Raw genomic sequence first — 16,753 nt, 5'->3', positions numbered from 1 at the left:
TCTTCTTGTTTGAGGAAAAAAACAACTTAGGCATAGCATTGTTTCTTTTAATTATTTCCCCCCTGGTTTATAATTTTTATGGGATGCACTACTGTCTTTATTCAACAAGGATAATGGAAATTTTTTATTCATGACTTATCTTTGCCCCCAGTGTGTTGATTCCATTGCTGAGGTGTTTCTCACAAACATGCAGGATTCTGCCTTGAATCTGGAAACTCCACGGACTTTTTCAGCTTCACCATTCTCTGAATCTCTCATTCTGGGAGGGCAGCAGCTCTGGCATGTGTCTGTAGGGTTTTGTGGGGATAACAGTGATGAATCATCAGTTAATACCTGTCAAACCCAGGTAGTCACAAGAACCCTCCACTATCGACTCCCTTCTTGTTCCTCAGCATCTGAATCCCATTAACAGCTGTCAAAACCTGGTAAACTATTTATATGCTTTCACAATTTGTTTAATTGGATAGTTAGGAAATGGCATACAAGAAAAGCTTTCCTTTTTCCTTTTTTTTTTTTTTTTTTTTTTTCCTTTAGTCTGGCTGAACATCTGTAGCATTAGGGGCTCATTATCTCTGAATTGGCACAGCAAATCAGCAGCATCATTAAAATGCCACATTAAGATGATTAAGTTTCTTTGTTACCCAGTTGACTTTTTGCATGTGCTGAGGATTTCACGATTATGACCCCACTCCTTGTAAAACACTTGAGCTACATCACCCTTTCCTGCCGTTGTCTTTAATGGCTTCTGGGTTTTATTCCCTGTGCTTTTCCCATCGCTCCTGGTAAACTTTGCTTAACAACAGGACAAAACTTCGGTTTTCTCTTCTGTATTTGATGCCAGAGTCTCAGATTAAATGGAGAATTTGGGGGTTTTTCCTATTGAAACTTCCTCCTAGAGAAAACAGCTAAGATTCAGAAACCCTCCAACTTGCCCTCATTATTTGGCTCTCTTGACTTTTTAATTTCTACATTTTCAGCCTGGAGAAGAAGGATTGTATGGAGATGTCAGAGCAGCCATCCATTATCTGAAGGGACCTAAAAGAAACAAGAGAGGGGCTGTGCTTCAGGAACAGGAGTGACAGGACGGGAGGGAATGTCTTTAAGCTGAAAAAAGGGGAAAATTTTGTTGGAAAAATGGGAGAATCCCTCCCTGTGAGGGTGGGGAGGCCCTGGCACAGAGCAGCTGTGGCTGCCCCATCCCTGGGAGTGTCCAAGGCCAGGCTGGATGGGGCTTGGACCAACCTGGGAGAGTGGAAAGTGTCCCTGCCCAGGGCAGGGGGTGGGACTGGATGAGCTTTAATGTCCTTCCAACACAAACCCTTTGTGATTCTATCATTTTATAGAGCACACACAAGCACTGTTTGGCTGGTGACTCAGTCTGAAGTTGCCACCGCAGCTTTATTTTGGATTTTTTCCAGAACCCATTGTTTTTACAATGTTTCAGGTGAAACAAAAATATTACTCTGGAGTATGTCTTTCATCTTGTAATCATCTCCCCAGGAAATGAAACCATGTGCATCAGCCTTAACGCATCACACCAGCACTTTGTTCTGTAAAAGCTGCAGCTTTTTTTTTTCCTCAGTGTATATTAACTCCATGAACTGCCTCAAGAAAAATAGTTCCCTGGCTTGGACTCTATGAATGCTTTTTTATTCTCTTACAACCTCCATAGTTGCCTAATAGAAGAGATGATAGCACTTTTTTTTCCCACTGTGGGAATTTTGTTAGTGTTTTTAGGGATAATTGTGTTTTTCCTCAGTTAAATTTCCCTATTCTACATGAAGTCACAGCTTCCTTCCTCTTGATTAAGGCAGACCAGTCTGGAAACTCCCTGATCTAATAAAATATGTTGATATGATTTTGAAGTGACAGATACAAACCTTCCACACATCTGCCAATCCCCTGATCACGTGGTATTCCCTGTGCATGCCAGTACAGAGAAAAGTCTGGGCTGAAAAAGTAATCTGGTGACTCCAGGCTCTGCAATCTCTTGGTTAATTTTAGTACAGCCTATACCAAGCCATCTTTTCCTCAGACTGCTTTGCACTTAAGCTGTCTCCTGTCTGCCTGTCAGGAGGTGAAGCAGCCTCTAAACCATCACAGGTGAAAAAATCCCAGCCCTTCTAATTTATATTTGGGTTAAAAAAGTCCATTCTCTTGTGTCTTTTCTTGGTCCAATCATCAGAAGGTGAATTTTCCTGTGGAAATCCTTCAAATATCTACAGGAAAACTCTTGAACTTTGGATGCCATGAAGAGCTGAAGCAGCCCCTGTTTTTAGCAGAGGCAGTGATGGAAAAGCCTTGATCAAAACTCAGGTGCATCCTCCTCTGTTGCTACAAGGAAGCACAGTGTGGAAACTGCAGGGGTGATTATTTTCCGCGGTGGAATCATAAGAAGATTTGCCCAGTTTGCACCAGCGCCCAAGGATGTGCCATGGGGGGCTCAAACCAGTGCCCACACTGTGCCACACAGGCCCTGGCACCAAGCACTGTGGTGAGAAAGAGAAGCAAACAGCACAGAAGCCTCTGCTGGAGGTCACAGCTTGGCCTCCACTGCTGAAAACGGAGTGAGATGCAGACGAAAGGTGAGACGTTGAGTAGAAAGTGGGAATTGAAATTGTTTCTGAAAGCACCAACAAGGTGCAGCTGCACTGGGTACTTCCTTTTACCATGCTGGGCAGGATGTAGCAAATTATTTTGGAACAGCCTCCTTTTGAGAGGGAAAAAAAAAAACAACCAACCAACCAACCAAAAAATCTTCTTTTTTTTTCCTTTTTGCCTCCTGGGAAAGGGATGGGTGTTGAAATCTGCTTTCAGCAACTGGCAATCATTTTTCCTTGGAAAATGAAAATGGTTGTATAAACTAATTTTGAAAGAATCTTGATAACAAGATCACCCTCACACCCTTGGACGTGGAGTTGGCAGCAGAAGGCACCTGCAGAGGAAGTTCTGGTTTTGTGGATGCAGGAGTCTGTGGGATGTGAAGCAGAGTTGGGACTGAAGGATCCACAAAGAAAACCTGCCCATTTTTGGGTGAATCTGGAGCTCCCTGTGACCCACTGAGAAAACTCCTGAACACCCATCTGAGCTCATCCAGGACTGGGGCAGCAAATCCCAGCAGCAAAATCCAAATCTTTTCCAGGATAAGGGATAAAACCACACAGAATGGGTGAAAACCCCTTTCTTCCATCAATATCCCCATCCAAGGAGAGCACGAGAGGGATCTCAGAGTTTTCCACAATAGTGTGGGGTCTTGTTTAGGAGAAAGAAACCATCACCCACCTATTTCTCCCAGACAGACTGGCAGAGTTTAATACAATCAATTAGGACAGAGGAGTGATTTTCTCCCTAAAATGTAGCTGAAAATGTTGATTTCATGAAATTCTAGGTTGCCAGATCTTTGTTTTTCAACGTTGCTTTTATGTCGCCACCTCATTTTCACTGCCACCCATTGTTTGTTCTCGGCATTTGATGTGGTTTATTACTCAGAACCAGAGCTAATACATATTCAGCAGTTCATGTTCTGTACTTTGGAGAAGGGACAAGTGATTCAGTGCCAGATTGAGCTGTCTAATCCTGGGCTGGAGGGAGGAGCAGGTGGCCAGAGAACAAGGCTCAAACAGGAAGCCATGTGCTGCATCTCGTGGTGCTCCTCTTCGCTCGGTAGCTTGAGACACAACTTGAGTTCCAACCTTTGTCTGTCTCTTGTCAGAGAACCATGGAATGGTTTGGGTTGGAAGGACATTAAAGCTCATCCAGTCCCACCCCCTGCCCTGGGCAGGGACATTTTCCACTCTCCCAGGTTGGTCCAAGCCCCATCCAGCCTGGCCTTGGACACTCCCAGGGATGGGGCAGCCACAGCTTCTCTGGAAACCTGTGCCAGGGAGGAATTTCTTCCATATATCCAACACAAATTTTCCCGTTTTCATCCTAAAGCCTGTGCCAGGGAGGAATTTCTTCCATATATCCAACACAAATTTTCCCTTTTTCATCCTAAAGCCTGTGCCAGGGAGGAATTTCTTCCATATATCCAACACAAATTTTCCCTTTTTCATCCTAAAGTCATCCCTCCCATCCTGTCACTCCAGCTCATGATGAATTGTCCCTCTCTGGTTTCCTTGTGACCCCTTCAGATGCTGTGAGGTCTCCACACAACTCTTCTCCAGGCTGCCCCAACTTTCTCAGCCAGCTTTAAGCAGAAAAAAAGCTGTCCTGGCAGTTATTAATGATTTTAATGGAAATGCTGGTATTGTTGGAGTTAATTATGGAAAGGAAATTCAGCACCCTAAGCTGGGAGTCATCAGTTGTTTATACAGTGTGACCAATTTGCTTGCATTTTCACTCTTTAGTAAATCATTAGCTGCCTGTTACATCCACCCTTGTCATGGAGCTGCATTCATTTAGGTCATGCCTTTGGATTCCTCTGGACTGGCCACAGGTCCAGGAACCTGTTTGAAAGCCATGGATGCTGATCTTCAGGAGGTGTCAGGTGCTTTGCCACATCCTCACAAAATCAGGAAAATCTTTTGGCGTTTCTGGGATACATTTATTTACCAGGAAACCCTTACCCTGTCTCTGCTAGTTTTACTCACTTAGTAAATCAAGATTATCAACTGCTCCTCACACATCTGAAAGCTATGGATAAAAACTGTGATTTGCAAGTGAAAATTGGGATTATTGGTTAGGCTTAACTAGTGGGAATCTGTCCCATGGGAGAACTGAGAGTCCTGTATGGATCAGATATATTTCCTAGGCTTGTTCTAAGCACCAGAGGTTCCACAAGAAGGTATAAGTAATAATTACTCATTAAATTTTTATCTTCCTGTATTACCAATTCACAGAAGCAACCTGAAATGCTGATTTCTACAAAAATAATACTTGTGAGTGGTGTGAAAAAGTGTTTTCTTTTGAATCCTGGCTAGTAATTTCAGGAGATGTTTGTACTGTCTTATACATTCATAATCTGTAGAAGGAAATTCTCAAAGATAATTACCAACCAGGTTAATTGCTTCCAAGGGTTATCTCACTGTAAATGTCCATGCCCAGTGAAGTTCCACATTTCAACTTCATTTCCTCATCTGCATATTTCAATAAAACTTTTAGGAAGATTGATACTGTTGTTTTATATAATCTCTAGTGCATTTTTTAAAGGTGGATAAGATTAGCCTTTTTTCACTCCTGTGCTTTGTTTTACCTGCAGATGATGTGATTAAAGTGAAAGGTGAATACAGTGAAAGAGAGGAGAGTGCTTTAAATTCCGAGCCAATGGAAAACCTGGAAGAATCTGAACTGCCTTACCCATATCCCAGAGAATATAACGAATATGAGAGCATTAAACTGGAAAGACACTCGGGTTCATATGACAACGTCAGGCCAGCTAGTGGAAAGATGAATTGTGATATCTGTGGATTAGCCTGCATTAGCCTCAATGTCTTGATGGTTCATAAGCGTAGCCACACTGGTAAATATCCCTCTGTTGTTCTTGTAAGAGCTGGAGTACTAAAAATAAGATAATTTATAATCTAGATTGGTTATTTTTAAAAAAGAATACCAAAATCAGGGTTTCCTTGTTCCGTCCTTGACGCCACATGTGATCTTTATCAAGTTACTCACTGTTCTGTGCCTCACTTTACCCACCTTTCTTCTTATCAGGATTGAATAGTACTAAAAGCAAGTTGGTGAGGCATTTGAAGAATTTTGGATGAAAGGCACTATGTAATGCAGTATTTCTGGCACAAAGCAAAAGTTAATTTGGTTTTGTGCTGCCATTTTCAGTCTGTATATAAATTTCTCTCTGTGCCATACTTTGGCAACAAACCAATGAGCATCTTAAGTTTCAGCCTGCAGTAAGATAAGACTTTTTTTCCCCTTCTAAAAATTGCTGGCTTGTTGGAATCAGCCTCCTCCATGGAAGAACTGTGCAGTGCTTTCCATAGTCCTACATATGCTACGAGCAGCTCTGACACCAGAGCTGCACCTCCCTCCCACTGAAGCCACACTCTGTGCGTTTCTATAGAAAGCAATCAATCCAATATCTCATTCTTTCCTCTTCCAAAAAAGGCAGAGGACAGCATGATACCCACGTAACCATTAAATGTCCTTTTCTGTATGTCATTTTAAGGTGAACGGCCATTCCAGTGTAATCAGTGCGGAGCTTCCTTTACTCAGAAGGGAAACCTCCTCCGCCACATTAAACTACACACAGGGGAAAAACCTTTTAAGTGTCACCTGTGCAGTTATGCCTGCCAGAGGAGGGATGCGCTTACGGGTCACTTAAGGACACATTCTGGTAAGTGACTTCACAGGCACTCCATGTGGTTTGGATGTGTGTCACTGGGACACTCGGTGTGGAAAAGACAGACAGCAAGGTTTGCTCAGCCTGTGAGAGGCTCAACGCAGAGCAGTGACCACTCACTGGTGTTTCTGGAACTTTCTCTGCTCTTGGTGCAGAGAGAGGGGCCATGGGAGCCGTGTCACAGCCCACAAACGTGCTTGCACAAATAGCTCCGTGGTGTTTTCACAGAATTGTTTTGGTTGGAAAAGACCTCCAAGCTCATCAAGTTCAACCTTTAACCCATCACCACCTTGTCAGCTCATTTTCATGAGTGCAGCTGGCTGTGCCAGCGAGCTCTGAACTTGTGGAGAGTGTGAGATGTGCTTTGCTGGGATTTCCTCCCATCCCATTCTGAGCTGTGAGGAAAATCCCAGGAGCATAATTGCAGGCAGATGACTGTTGCCACCTCACTGTGGTGTAGTGCCTTTCATCTGAATCTCTTAAAATGCTCAAAATGTTTCTTCTTAAGCTTGGTAGGGTGTTCTGTCCATATTGCAGATGGGGAAATGGAGGCACAGAGCTGAGGTGACTTGGATTTCAAGTCAGGTATAACTCAGTCTTAGCTACCCCAGTTCTGCAGGAGCCAGACTGTGCTTGCCCTTGAATTTATCTTTATCCCCTTGAATGTATCTTTATCCTCTGTTCCACATGGGCTCAGAAAGAAAACATTGATTCTAAATTATAGGTGTTATCTCTGCACTGCACTGTACAGAAAAAAAGTTCAACCTCACAAAGAATCAAAGTTTAAAATTATCTTATCTGCCAAGGATAAATGAGATTCTGATTTAATCAAGACCAGCAGCGTAATGCTGTCCCCCATCAGCACCATGCTTCAAGCAAGACAGTGTTTTACTGGTCTCTTGTGGTTATTTTAATTCTTTTATTGTTTTTTTTTTCCTAGTGGAGAAGCCATATAAATGTGAGTTTTGTGGAAGGAGCTACAAGCAGAGGAGCTCGTTGGAGGAGCACAAGGAGCGGTGCCGGACTTACCTGCAGAACGCTGGCATGTGTGAGGCTGGTGAGTTTATCACATTGCAGTGGTTTTGGGGTTTCAGTGCATTACAGGGCTTATAAAAGATCATCTGGTGAGCTGTTAACCCACAGCCTGAGAACAGCTTTTCCTACACTCCTTTTCAGTAACCTGAGGGGCTGTAATGTTCTAAAGGGGCGGGTTCATCGCAGCCCTCAGGCGCTTTTGCTTTAATCACTTTTTTCTTCAAGTGTTAATTTGTGTAAAACATCTAAAATACTTTGTACCCAGCATTTCTGGAGGTGTTGCTCAGTGAGCTAAATTATTCCTACATTAATGTTGTTATGTGGCTCATTTTACAGGATGAGTTGTTGACAACCACGTGTTTGACGGTTCCTTTTCTGTTAAAATTTGCAGCAGTTTTAGTGACTTGGATCTAGGGCACACAAAGAGACTGGTATCCCAAAAATCACTGACAGATCAGCTTAGGAGAGAGTGAGAGGCTGCTTTGAATATAGAGCTGCCTTTTGGAAAAGATGAAATGTATCAAAACATGTTTTTTTTCTTATTTTCCATTTTGCAGTCTCAGTGCTGCAGTTCCAAAATACTTTGGTGAAAAGTAATCACCATAATCTTTGTCCTTGCTTCACCTGAACTGCTCAGATCCTAAAATGAACTGTGTGATTTGGATCTCACAGCACACCAGTAAGTCAGGAAAAAAATTGCTCTTCCATTCAGAGTCAAGGAGTGGCTGTGACCTCCCAAAAAACTTCATGACTGATCTGAGAAGAGCTGAGGTCACAGTTTCAGAATTCAGGCTCCCATCTTTTGCTGTGCAGCCTTGAAAAATACACCAAATAATGGAAACATGGAATCACAGAGGGTTTGGGTTGGAAAGGACCTTGAAGATCATCCAGTGCCACAGGCAGGGACACCATCCACCAACCCAGATTGCTCCAGGCCTTGTCCAACCTGGCCTTGGACACTTCCTGGGCAGCCACAGCTTCTCTGGGCAACCTGTGCCAGGGCCTCACCACCCTCCCAGGGAGGAATTTCCTCCTAATAACTCTATCAACCACAGAAAGGACAAAATTCTGCAGGAATCATCACAAATTAGGCCTGAAAATCAGTGTGAAGAGCCACTGGTGTGTGATAAAAATCTTGGGTGCAGGAATCTCCACACTGTACAGAGAGTGTAGGTTGGTGTTTCAGGCTTTGTGACACATGCAGGAAACCTCCCAGAGAACCATGATTTACCCAAATGTTTTATAGAGGTTTTATAGAGTTTTATATTGTTTTGAGGGGGCTCTCTTCTTGTCAGCAAGTGACATATTTCTTAGAGTATTTGTAAAAGTTACTGGTAATCAGCTCCTCAGCAAGTTCTGGGTTTGGTGAGAACCTTTACACATTGTAACTGTGGTTTGTGTTACAGTACACTCATCATGGCCATCACCCCAAGTGTCCAGCTGTGAAAATGGAAAACATGAGAGCTGCTGCAGCTTTAGATGCATTTCAGAAAAGCAACATTCCCCCCTTACCCCAAGCCTGTGGTGCAGTTCTTGCTGCAGCACTGCAGGGAGCCTGAATTGGTCACAGGGAATGGAAATTCTAAGAGGGGGCTGCTGCCCTGCCTTGGAGACCTTCACACCCTTACACATACTGCAGTGTTCTTAGGAAATTTTATGAAAAATGAGAACTCCATCTAATTCCCTGGTATCAACAGGATGTTGAGTGGCAGAACCAGGGAGAGGGAAAGCTGGAAAGACTCTCAGGAGGTCATTTGCTATGTTTCATTTTTTTTCCCCCTAAGTTTAGCATTTTGCATTTGTTTTTAGTAAACATCCTCTTTCCATTACTGATCCTTTCCCTACTCCTCTGCATCACTTTGAATTTTGGTGTTTTTCTGAATTTATCTCAAGCTTCTCAACCAGATCTGGTGGAAGGTGTCCCTGTCCCTGGCAGGAGGGTGGAACTGGATGACCTTTAAGGTCTCTTCCAATTCAAACCATTCCACAATTCTATAATTCTCACATGGAGCCGTCTTTAGACACAAAACTGCTCTACATGCCACCATTCCTAATTATTAAAATATTTAAAAGCATCAGGACAGTAATAATCATTCTATTTGCTTTTCAGTGCCATGCTTGCATGTTCTAAATGTGGAAATATTTCTAAAAGAGAAGTTTCATGTAATATAGTTGGAGCATTGTCCCTGATAACATCTCTCTCACATTTTTCTCATTGCACAATCACCCAACTCCGTTCCACTCTCCCTTCTTGAGTGACCACACAGAGATGCTACAGGAAACAATGCCTCTAATTTCAGCTTTGTGCTTGAGGGCTTTGCTAGCATTATCTGCACATTCTAAAAATTCTGCTCACATTGGTTGGTGTGGCAGAAACCACACTATGGGAACAGCTCAGTGCAGGGTGAGTGCTGGTGTGAGCCTGGGGCTGGGACAGCAGCTGCTCTCTCTCCAGCTGCAGGGTGACATGGTGGCCCTGAGATGGATGTCCCAACTCTGGAAGTGTTCAAAGCCAGGTTGGACAAGGCTTGGAACAGAGAAAAGTGTCCCTGCCCATGGCAGGGTGTGGTACAAGGTGATCCTTAAGGTTCCTCCCAACCCAAAGCACTCAGGGAACCCCTGATGGCCAAGGGACAGCACCTTTGGAGAGGTGGCTCCTCACCCAGCACCCACAGGACAGCCTGAAGAGTCTTTCCTCATGGATAATTCACCGTGGCAGGAAAATGATCCTCTGGAAGTGCAGGATTACACCTGAGATGTACACTGAGGCAGGCAGCAGCACTGGGAGCAGCATGGACACCTCTCAGGAGGGTCAGGGATAAAAATCCAACATGCTCAGCCCTGGTGCTGGCTGAGCAGGAGAGGAGCTCCCAGCTGCCAAAGTGGTGAGATCAACCCCACCTTTACACCCTAGAAAATTCCATGCTTAGGAGCTCAACTTGCTGTGTAATTCCAGAGCCTCTGCTCAGATCTGACCAAGAAAGGGATTTATTTGAGCTGCAGAGTTCCTTTCAGCATCCTCAGGGACTTTGTTTTGCTTTCTGGCCCTGCAGTTGAGCCATCAGAACCCTGAGCTTGCAGGATAACCCAAGGTTCCAGAAGTCTGGATTTTCTCTATTTGTTTTTTTTTCTCACTGTGATTTTGAGCAAAGCACTTGACCATTTCTGTAGTCCAGCCTGAATTTTATTTTTAGATCCATGTTACAGTGAGATAATTACTTATTTAAATCACCATGTGCAGTGGAATCATCCAGAGGGTGGAGAATTGAAAAGGGACACAGGGTGTGATAACTTCTCTATGTTTGAGAAGCCTTTAGAGAATCTGGAGTGATTAAAAAACTTTTTCCTAAATGCTAAATATTATTCTTGTACTGTTTAAAATGTGATCCAGAAGAAAAAGTTGGATGAGACCATTTTCTGGGTAGAGAGAGCAGTGCTGTGGATGAGAACCTGTATAACCACCTTCATCTTACTGGGAGCAGACATTGTTTCCCTTAGGCCAAGTTGTGGAAATGTCATCAAAGACCTTTTGTGGCCCATAAATAAAGATTATTTTTACTTTAGGAAGAAATAGCCAGTAGCAAGGAGTCAAAAAATCTTCATGTGAAGGCAAAGACCCTCAGCATTAAAATAAAAGAGCAGAGAACCATGAACCTGCAAGATTGATTCTGCAGAAGTCCCAGAGCATGTTATGTAGGTCAATAGCTGCTGTCTCTGCAGATCTCCTCTGAGGAAAAGCTCGGTTATTCCTGCAGGAAGCCCTCATCTGCCCTCCTGACATTAATTTAACAATTAAAGTCCCCTTGGTGGCACATAAATAATGTTGACAAGTCACCCCTGATGTGCTACGTGCAGCTTCCAGTGTGCTCCTGGGGCTGGGAAGGCTGAGAGCAGCTCTGAGGATGAGGAAAAACACCCTGAAAATGTGGAATTAAAGCTTTACTAGAGCAGCACATGGGTCCTCAGAGTGCAACTCCTGGAGGTAAAGAGTGAGGAAAAGGGGAGCTAGAACAATAAAATAATAAAACCAAAGAAGGGATCAGGGAGCTGCTTTTATGGTATGGGTGAATTGTGTTTTCTTTCTTTTTTCTTTGCAAAGAAAAAAGTACATTGTTGAGTACACCATTTGTTGGGGTTTTTAAAATTTAGATTACTGCTGTTATGACTTGTGCAATGATCCAGCCAAGATTATGAGGCTTTGGGTTTAGGGGTAGTTCAAACCTTGGACTACAGTCATCAAAAGTTAATATAAAGCTGCATATTCCAGGTTTTGGAGCATGAGAATTAAACTGAAGTCCTGAAATTAAAAACCCTATAATTTTCAAGACCAAACCCAAGCAGGTGATTACACTCTACCTCCCTCCCTTCCCCTCAGAGTATCACCTTAACCTGGTGTTTTGTCTCACTTTGTTGCATTTGGGTATTTGATGCTGGGAGCAGGGATGAATACATTTATGGGAACCTCCAAACACAGTGGATTAATTTAGAATAAAACTGAGACTAGAGGAGCAGTGTGTTATTACCTCCAAGGCACTCCATGCCCTGCTCAGGCCTGGCTGTCACGTACATCCCAAGGTTCCAGGACTGTGACCAAGCAGAGGCAGGCCCTGTTATCCCATCCTCCCTGACTCATATTTGCAGCACCAAGCACCTCTGAGACACTTGATGTTTTCAAACTGCTGAACAAACATGAACAAATAGTTCTGGCTGAGGTTTGGTGAGTCATGGTTTGTGCTGACTGAAACTCCTGTTATCAGGAGCAGCACTGACAAACAGGTACAGAGGACAGACTGAAACGCTCAGGGAAAGGCTGCACAGGCCTGGGAAGGATGAAGCTGCACTTTCAGCACTTGGGCAAACAGAAATTGAAGTCAATACTCAATAAATCTGTGTTTAGCAGGACTGAAATATCAAAGTGTTCCTATCACTTTCCTCTGGCACTGCTTGTCTCTTAGGTTATGCTTCATGTATTCAGGGAGGCCTCATTTTGGCCTACCAGTGCCTTAAGGGGGTTATAAAAAGGAGGCAGAAGGATTTTATAACAGGAGAAGGAACAATGGTTTTAGACTGCCAGAGGGCAGGGTTGGATGGAATGTGAGGAGGAAATTCTCCCTGGGAGGATGGTGAGGCCCTGGCACAAGTTGCCCAGAGAAGCTGTGACAGTCCCTGGAAATGTCCAGCACCAGGTTGGACAAGGCTTGGAGGAACCTGGGATAATGGAAGGTGCCCATGACCCTGCCATGATCTTCAAGGTCCTTTCCAACTAAAGTCATTCCATGTTTCCATGATTCTATAATTAGATTTTTTGGTGTATGTACGGTAACACAACAACCAGGAATCTTTCACAGTGAGATCCAACATTTTATAGCACCTTGGGAAAGTCAATCACCCCTCACTGGGTGCTCTGGAAAATGTGAAGAGCCTTAATTGGCCTGATCCCAAGGGAGTCATCGCAGGGCACTGGGACTTTCCCAACAATCAGAAATTTGGGAGGTTGTAACAAGCTTTAAAACTCAGAATAATCATTCCTCACACTGCAGATCCCATCTCCTACAGACTTGGACAATCCTTTCAGATGTGGCCAGTTCTCAGCACAGTGATTCCTGCCAAGGGTACTTTTAGCAGAGAATTTACTCTTCATTATAATTTTTAACATAAAAGCAGCAGTCCAGATGGGTGTTGTTGAGGTTTGAGCAGGGTTTGGGGGGGAAGCCACAGCAGTTACGATCAGTATTAGTGTGGTAGTAGCGATATGAGGTGGCAGCTCTGCAGCCTCCAGGAGCTGAGAGCAAGCACAGCCTCTCTGCAGGGCTGGGCACTGCTTAGCACAGCTGAGGAGAGCTCTGGAAAATGGGAAGAGCCTTAATTGGCCCAATCTCAAGGGAGTCATCTCAGGGCACAGGTACTTATCCAAAAATTAGAAATTTGAAGTTGTAACAAGCTTTAAAACACATTCACAGTTAGTTTTAGCTGTTGCATTTAGGAAAAAAATATTGACAGTAACACCTGGGGGGAAAAAAGAGTTAGAAATTTTGAATTTTCAAAGGCTTTTTTGTTTTTATTTTACTGGAACACTGATACATATCATACAAGCTTCTTAGTGATTCGTTAAGACATCTCTGACTGATATCTGAAAAGTTAAGCAAGAACACTGAGTATCTCCTCCTGCAGCTCGAAGCACTGAGTGTGCAGGTGTCACCCAGCCTTACTCAGAATCAAAAAGAAAGGCCAGCAGAGCTTCTGTCTCCATCTGCAATTTAACCAACCTTCCAGCCAGTTCATGCACTTCCTCTCGCTGACGACAGTTCTGGTTTGTGCTCCCCCCTGAGTCAGCTCGGGGCTGTGCTGCCACTGACCACAGCGGGTGCCCAGAGAGCAGGAATGACAGAAAAAGCAAAACCAGCTTTGCATTTCACCTCCAAACTGTTTCCTCCAGTTATGTGGCCGATTGGAGATTAAACCAGTCAGCTCTTCCTTTTTTTTTAAATCTTTCTTTATTTTCCTTTTCACCTACGTGTTTTTTTTTTTTTATTATTATTTTCTCTTTTTTTCCCCTTCTTTTTCACATTTTCCAACCTAGCCAGCGTGGAGGCAAGGCACATCAAGGCAGAGATGGGGACTGAAAGAGCCCTTGTGCTGGACAGGCTAGCGAGCAACGTGGCAAAGAGAAAAAGCTCAATGCCTCAGAAATTTATTGGTAAGAACAAAACCCCTTTTCATCTGCAACAGTTAAATACGTGTGGGTTGGTAACAAACAGTACAATGCCTCTGCTTCTTTTAAATATCCTGCTCAAGCTTAGCATCTAATACAAAAAAATTAAGCAACGCTGGTTTTTTGATGGGATTTTAGCAATTTGTTGTAAGGGGTTGATTAAAATAAAAAAGAATTTATTCTTGCTTAAACTGGGTGGAAGGCACTGTTGTGCCTTGTGTCTTTATATAGATTTATAAATATGTTTTATGAGCTTCCACGTGCCCTTTTTGTGCCTATGTATTTGAAATGTTTTCTGTAAGGATCTAGAACAAGCAAAGAATAGGAAGGTTAATGTTTTCTCAGCAGGAGCTGAAGATTCCTGCAGTATTCATGTGTGAAATAAGGCCTAAAGGCAGAAAAGTATTGGATTTCTCTTAGTCATTCTACTAAATTTGTGTATGATTAAAAAATATCAAATCGTTTCTTGTGGTAATTTAAGCAAGCAGATGTTTCCATGGTATTTTCTTTGCATTTAATTGAACATGATCAGAGTTTTGCATTTGGGAATTTTAAATACTAGTTGGGCAGGTTCTGGGTTTCAGCAAACACCTGACCCTCTTGGCCAGTCTTATTTCATCAACCTGCCTTTAAAGAAAATAAAATACAGCCCTGTGTCCTAAGGAAAACCCTTAGTCAGCACTTATATAATATTGGTGCTGATGAAGCCTTATTTATGCTCTTTGAAGGGTTACATAAGGTAAAAAGTGTTTGGTTTTTTTTTCTTTTTATGGCCCAATATAAAGTTCAGCCTCTGAGTGGGGTTCATGTGGGAGAGGTGTGGGCTGGGAGGGCAGGCAGGGCTGCTGCAGCCAAACCCCCAGCACAGGGTGCAGCAGCTCCAGAGCAAGGTAGAGGTGAGCAGCTGGATCCATCCAGGGAAAGGTGAGCAGATGGATCTGTCCAGGAAAGGTGAGCAGCTGGATGCATCCAGGGAAAGGTGAGCAGATGGATCCATGCAGGGGAAGGTGAGCAGCTGGATCCATCCAGGGGAAGGTGAGCAGATTGGTGAATCCAGGGAAAGCTGTACAGCTGGATCCATCCAGTGAAAGGTGAGCAGATGGATCTATCCAGTTAAAGTTGTGCAGATTGATCCATCCAGGGAAAGGTGAGCAGATGAATCCATCCAGGGGAAGGTGAGCAGATTGGTGAATCCAGGGAAAGCTGCACAGCTGGATCCATCCAGTGAAAAGTGAGCAGTTGGATCCATTCAGGAAAAAGTATGCAGCTGGATGCATCCAGGGGAAGGTGAGCAGATGAATCCGTCCAGGTAAAAGTGTGCAGGTGAATCCATTCAGGTAAAGGTGAGCAGCTGGATGCATCCAGGGGAAGGTGAGCAAATGGATCCATCCAGGTAAAATTGTGCAGATGGATCCATCCAGGGAAAGGTGAGCAGATGGATCCATCCAGGGAAAGGTGAGCAGCTGGATGCATCCAGGGAAAGGTGAGCAGATGGATCCATCCAGGGGAAGGTGAGCTGCTGGATGCATCCAGGGAAAGGTGAGCAGATGGATCTATCCAGGGAAAGGTGAGCAGCTGGATGCATCCAGGTAAAGCTGAGCAGATGGATGCATCCAGGTAAAGCTGAGCAGATGGATCTATCCAGTTAAAGTTGTGCAGATTGATCCATCCAGGGAAAGGTGAGCAAATGGATCCATCCAGGGAAAGGTGAGCAGCTGGATCCATCCAGGTAAAAGTGTGCAGGTGAATCCATTCATGTAAAGGTGAGCAGATTGGTGAATCCAGGGAAAGCTGCACAGCTGGATCCATCCAGTGAAAGGTGAGCAGTTGGATCCATCCAGGTAAAGCTGAGCAGATGGACCTATCCAGTTAAAGTTGTGCAGATTGATCCATCCAGGGGAAGGTGAGCAAATGGATCCATCCAGGTAAAGCTGCACAGCTGGATCTATCCAGGTAAAGCTGCGCAGATGGATCTATCCAGGTAAAGCTGCACAGCTGGATGCAACCATGTAAATCTGCACAGCTGGATCCATCCAGGTAGAGCTGTGCAGATGGATCCATCCAGGGAAAGCTGTGTAAATGGATGGATCCAGCTGCTCATCTTTACCTGGATGCAGCTGGTGAGCAGCTGGATCCATCCAGGTAAAGCTGTGTAGATGGATGCATCCATGTAAAGCTGCACAGCTGGATTTATCCAGGGAAAGCTGTGCAGATGGATCTATCTAGGTACAGCTGTGCAGATGGATCCATCCAGGTAGAGCTGTGCAGATGGATGCATCCAAGTAAAGCTGTGCAGCTGGATTTATCCAGGGAAAGCTGTGCAGATGGATCCATCCAGGTAGAGCTGTGCAGCTGGATGCATCCACACAGGAAACCAGCTCAGTTTTTCAAGGTAATGGAGCTCATAGTGGGTTTGGTGGGTAGCACTGGGCTTTCATCTCTGAAAACTGGTCTCACTTATTTATTTATTTTACATTAGTGTGGCTTTCTAAAGGTCACCTCACTGCACAGCCAGACCAGCACACTCCATCTGAGTCTCTCTGGTGCTCAGGATTGAAACTGGGCCTGTGGGGCTTGGCCCTTACACGTCTTGCTGTGGTTCAAAAAGCAATATTAATGCAAATGGGTTTGTAATCCTTTAGCTTCCTCTATTTTAGCATTTTTTCAGCTCTGTCATTGTGCAATCACCAGCAGTTTGACCTTTGTGTATT

General features: G+C 44.0%; 1 protein-coding gene across 6 annotated transcripts in view; it reads left to right on the top strand.

Moving 5' to 3' along the window:
* The window catches only part of IKZF3 (IKAROS family zinc finger 3), a 36,698-nt gene that overhangs the window by 15,531 nt on the left and 4,414 nt on the right, over positions 1-16,753 (top strand). For 3 of the 6 annotated variants that reach the window (XM_074557555.1, XM_005496893.4, XM_074557558.1), the window contains exons 4-7: positions 5,201-5,461; positions 6,122-6,289; positions 7,236-7,352; positions 13,911-14,027. In XM_074557555.1, coding sequence (XP_074413656.1) covers positions 5,201-5,461; positions 6,122-6,289; positions 7,236-7,352; positions 13,911-14,027 — 663 coding nt within the window. Of the gene's footprint in view, positions 1-5,200; positions 5,462-6,121; positions 6,290-7,235; positions 7,353-13,305; positions 13,794-13,910; positions 14,028-16,753 lie in introns of those variants that run through there. The other 3 variants (XM_074557556.1, XM_074557557.1, XM_074557559.1) reach the window with 3 other exon arrangements.

Source organism: Zonotrichia albicollis, chromosome 23 (assembly GCF_047830755.1).
Source record: "Zonotrichia albicollis isolate bZonAlb1 chromosome 23, bZonAlb1.hap1, whole genome shotgun sequence".
Classification (NCBI taxonomy): domain Eukaryota; kingdom Metazoa; phylum Chordata; class Aves; order Passeriformes; family Passerellidae; genus Zonotrichia; species Zonotrichia albicollis.
Note: the sequence above shows the minus strand (reverse complement) of the source record. Positions and strands in the feature narration are given on the sequence as shown.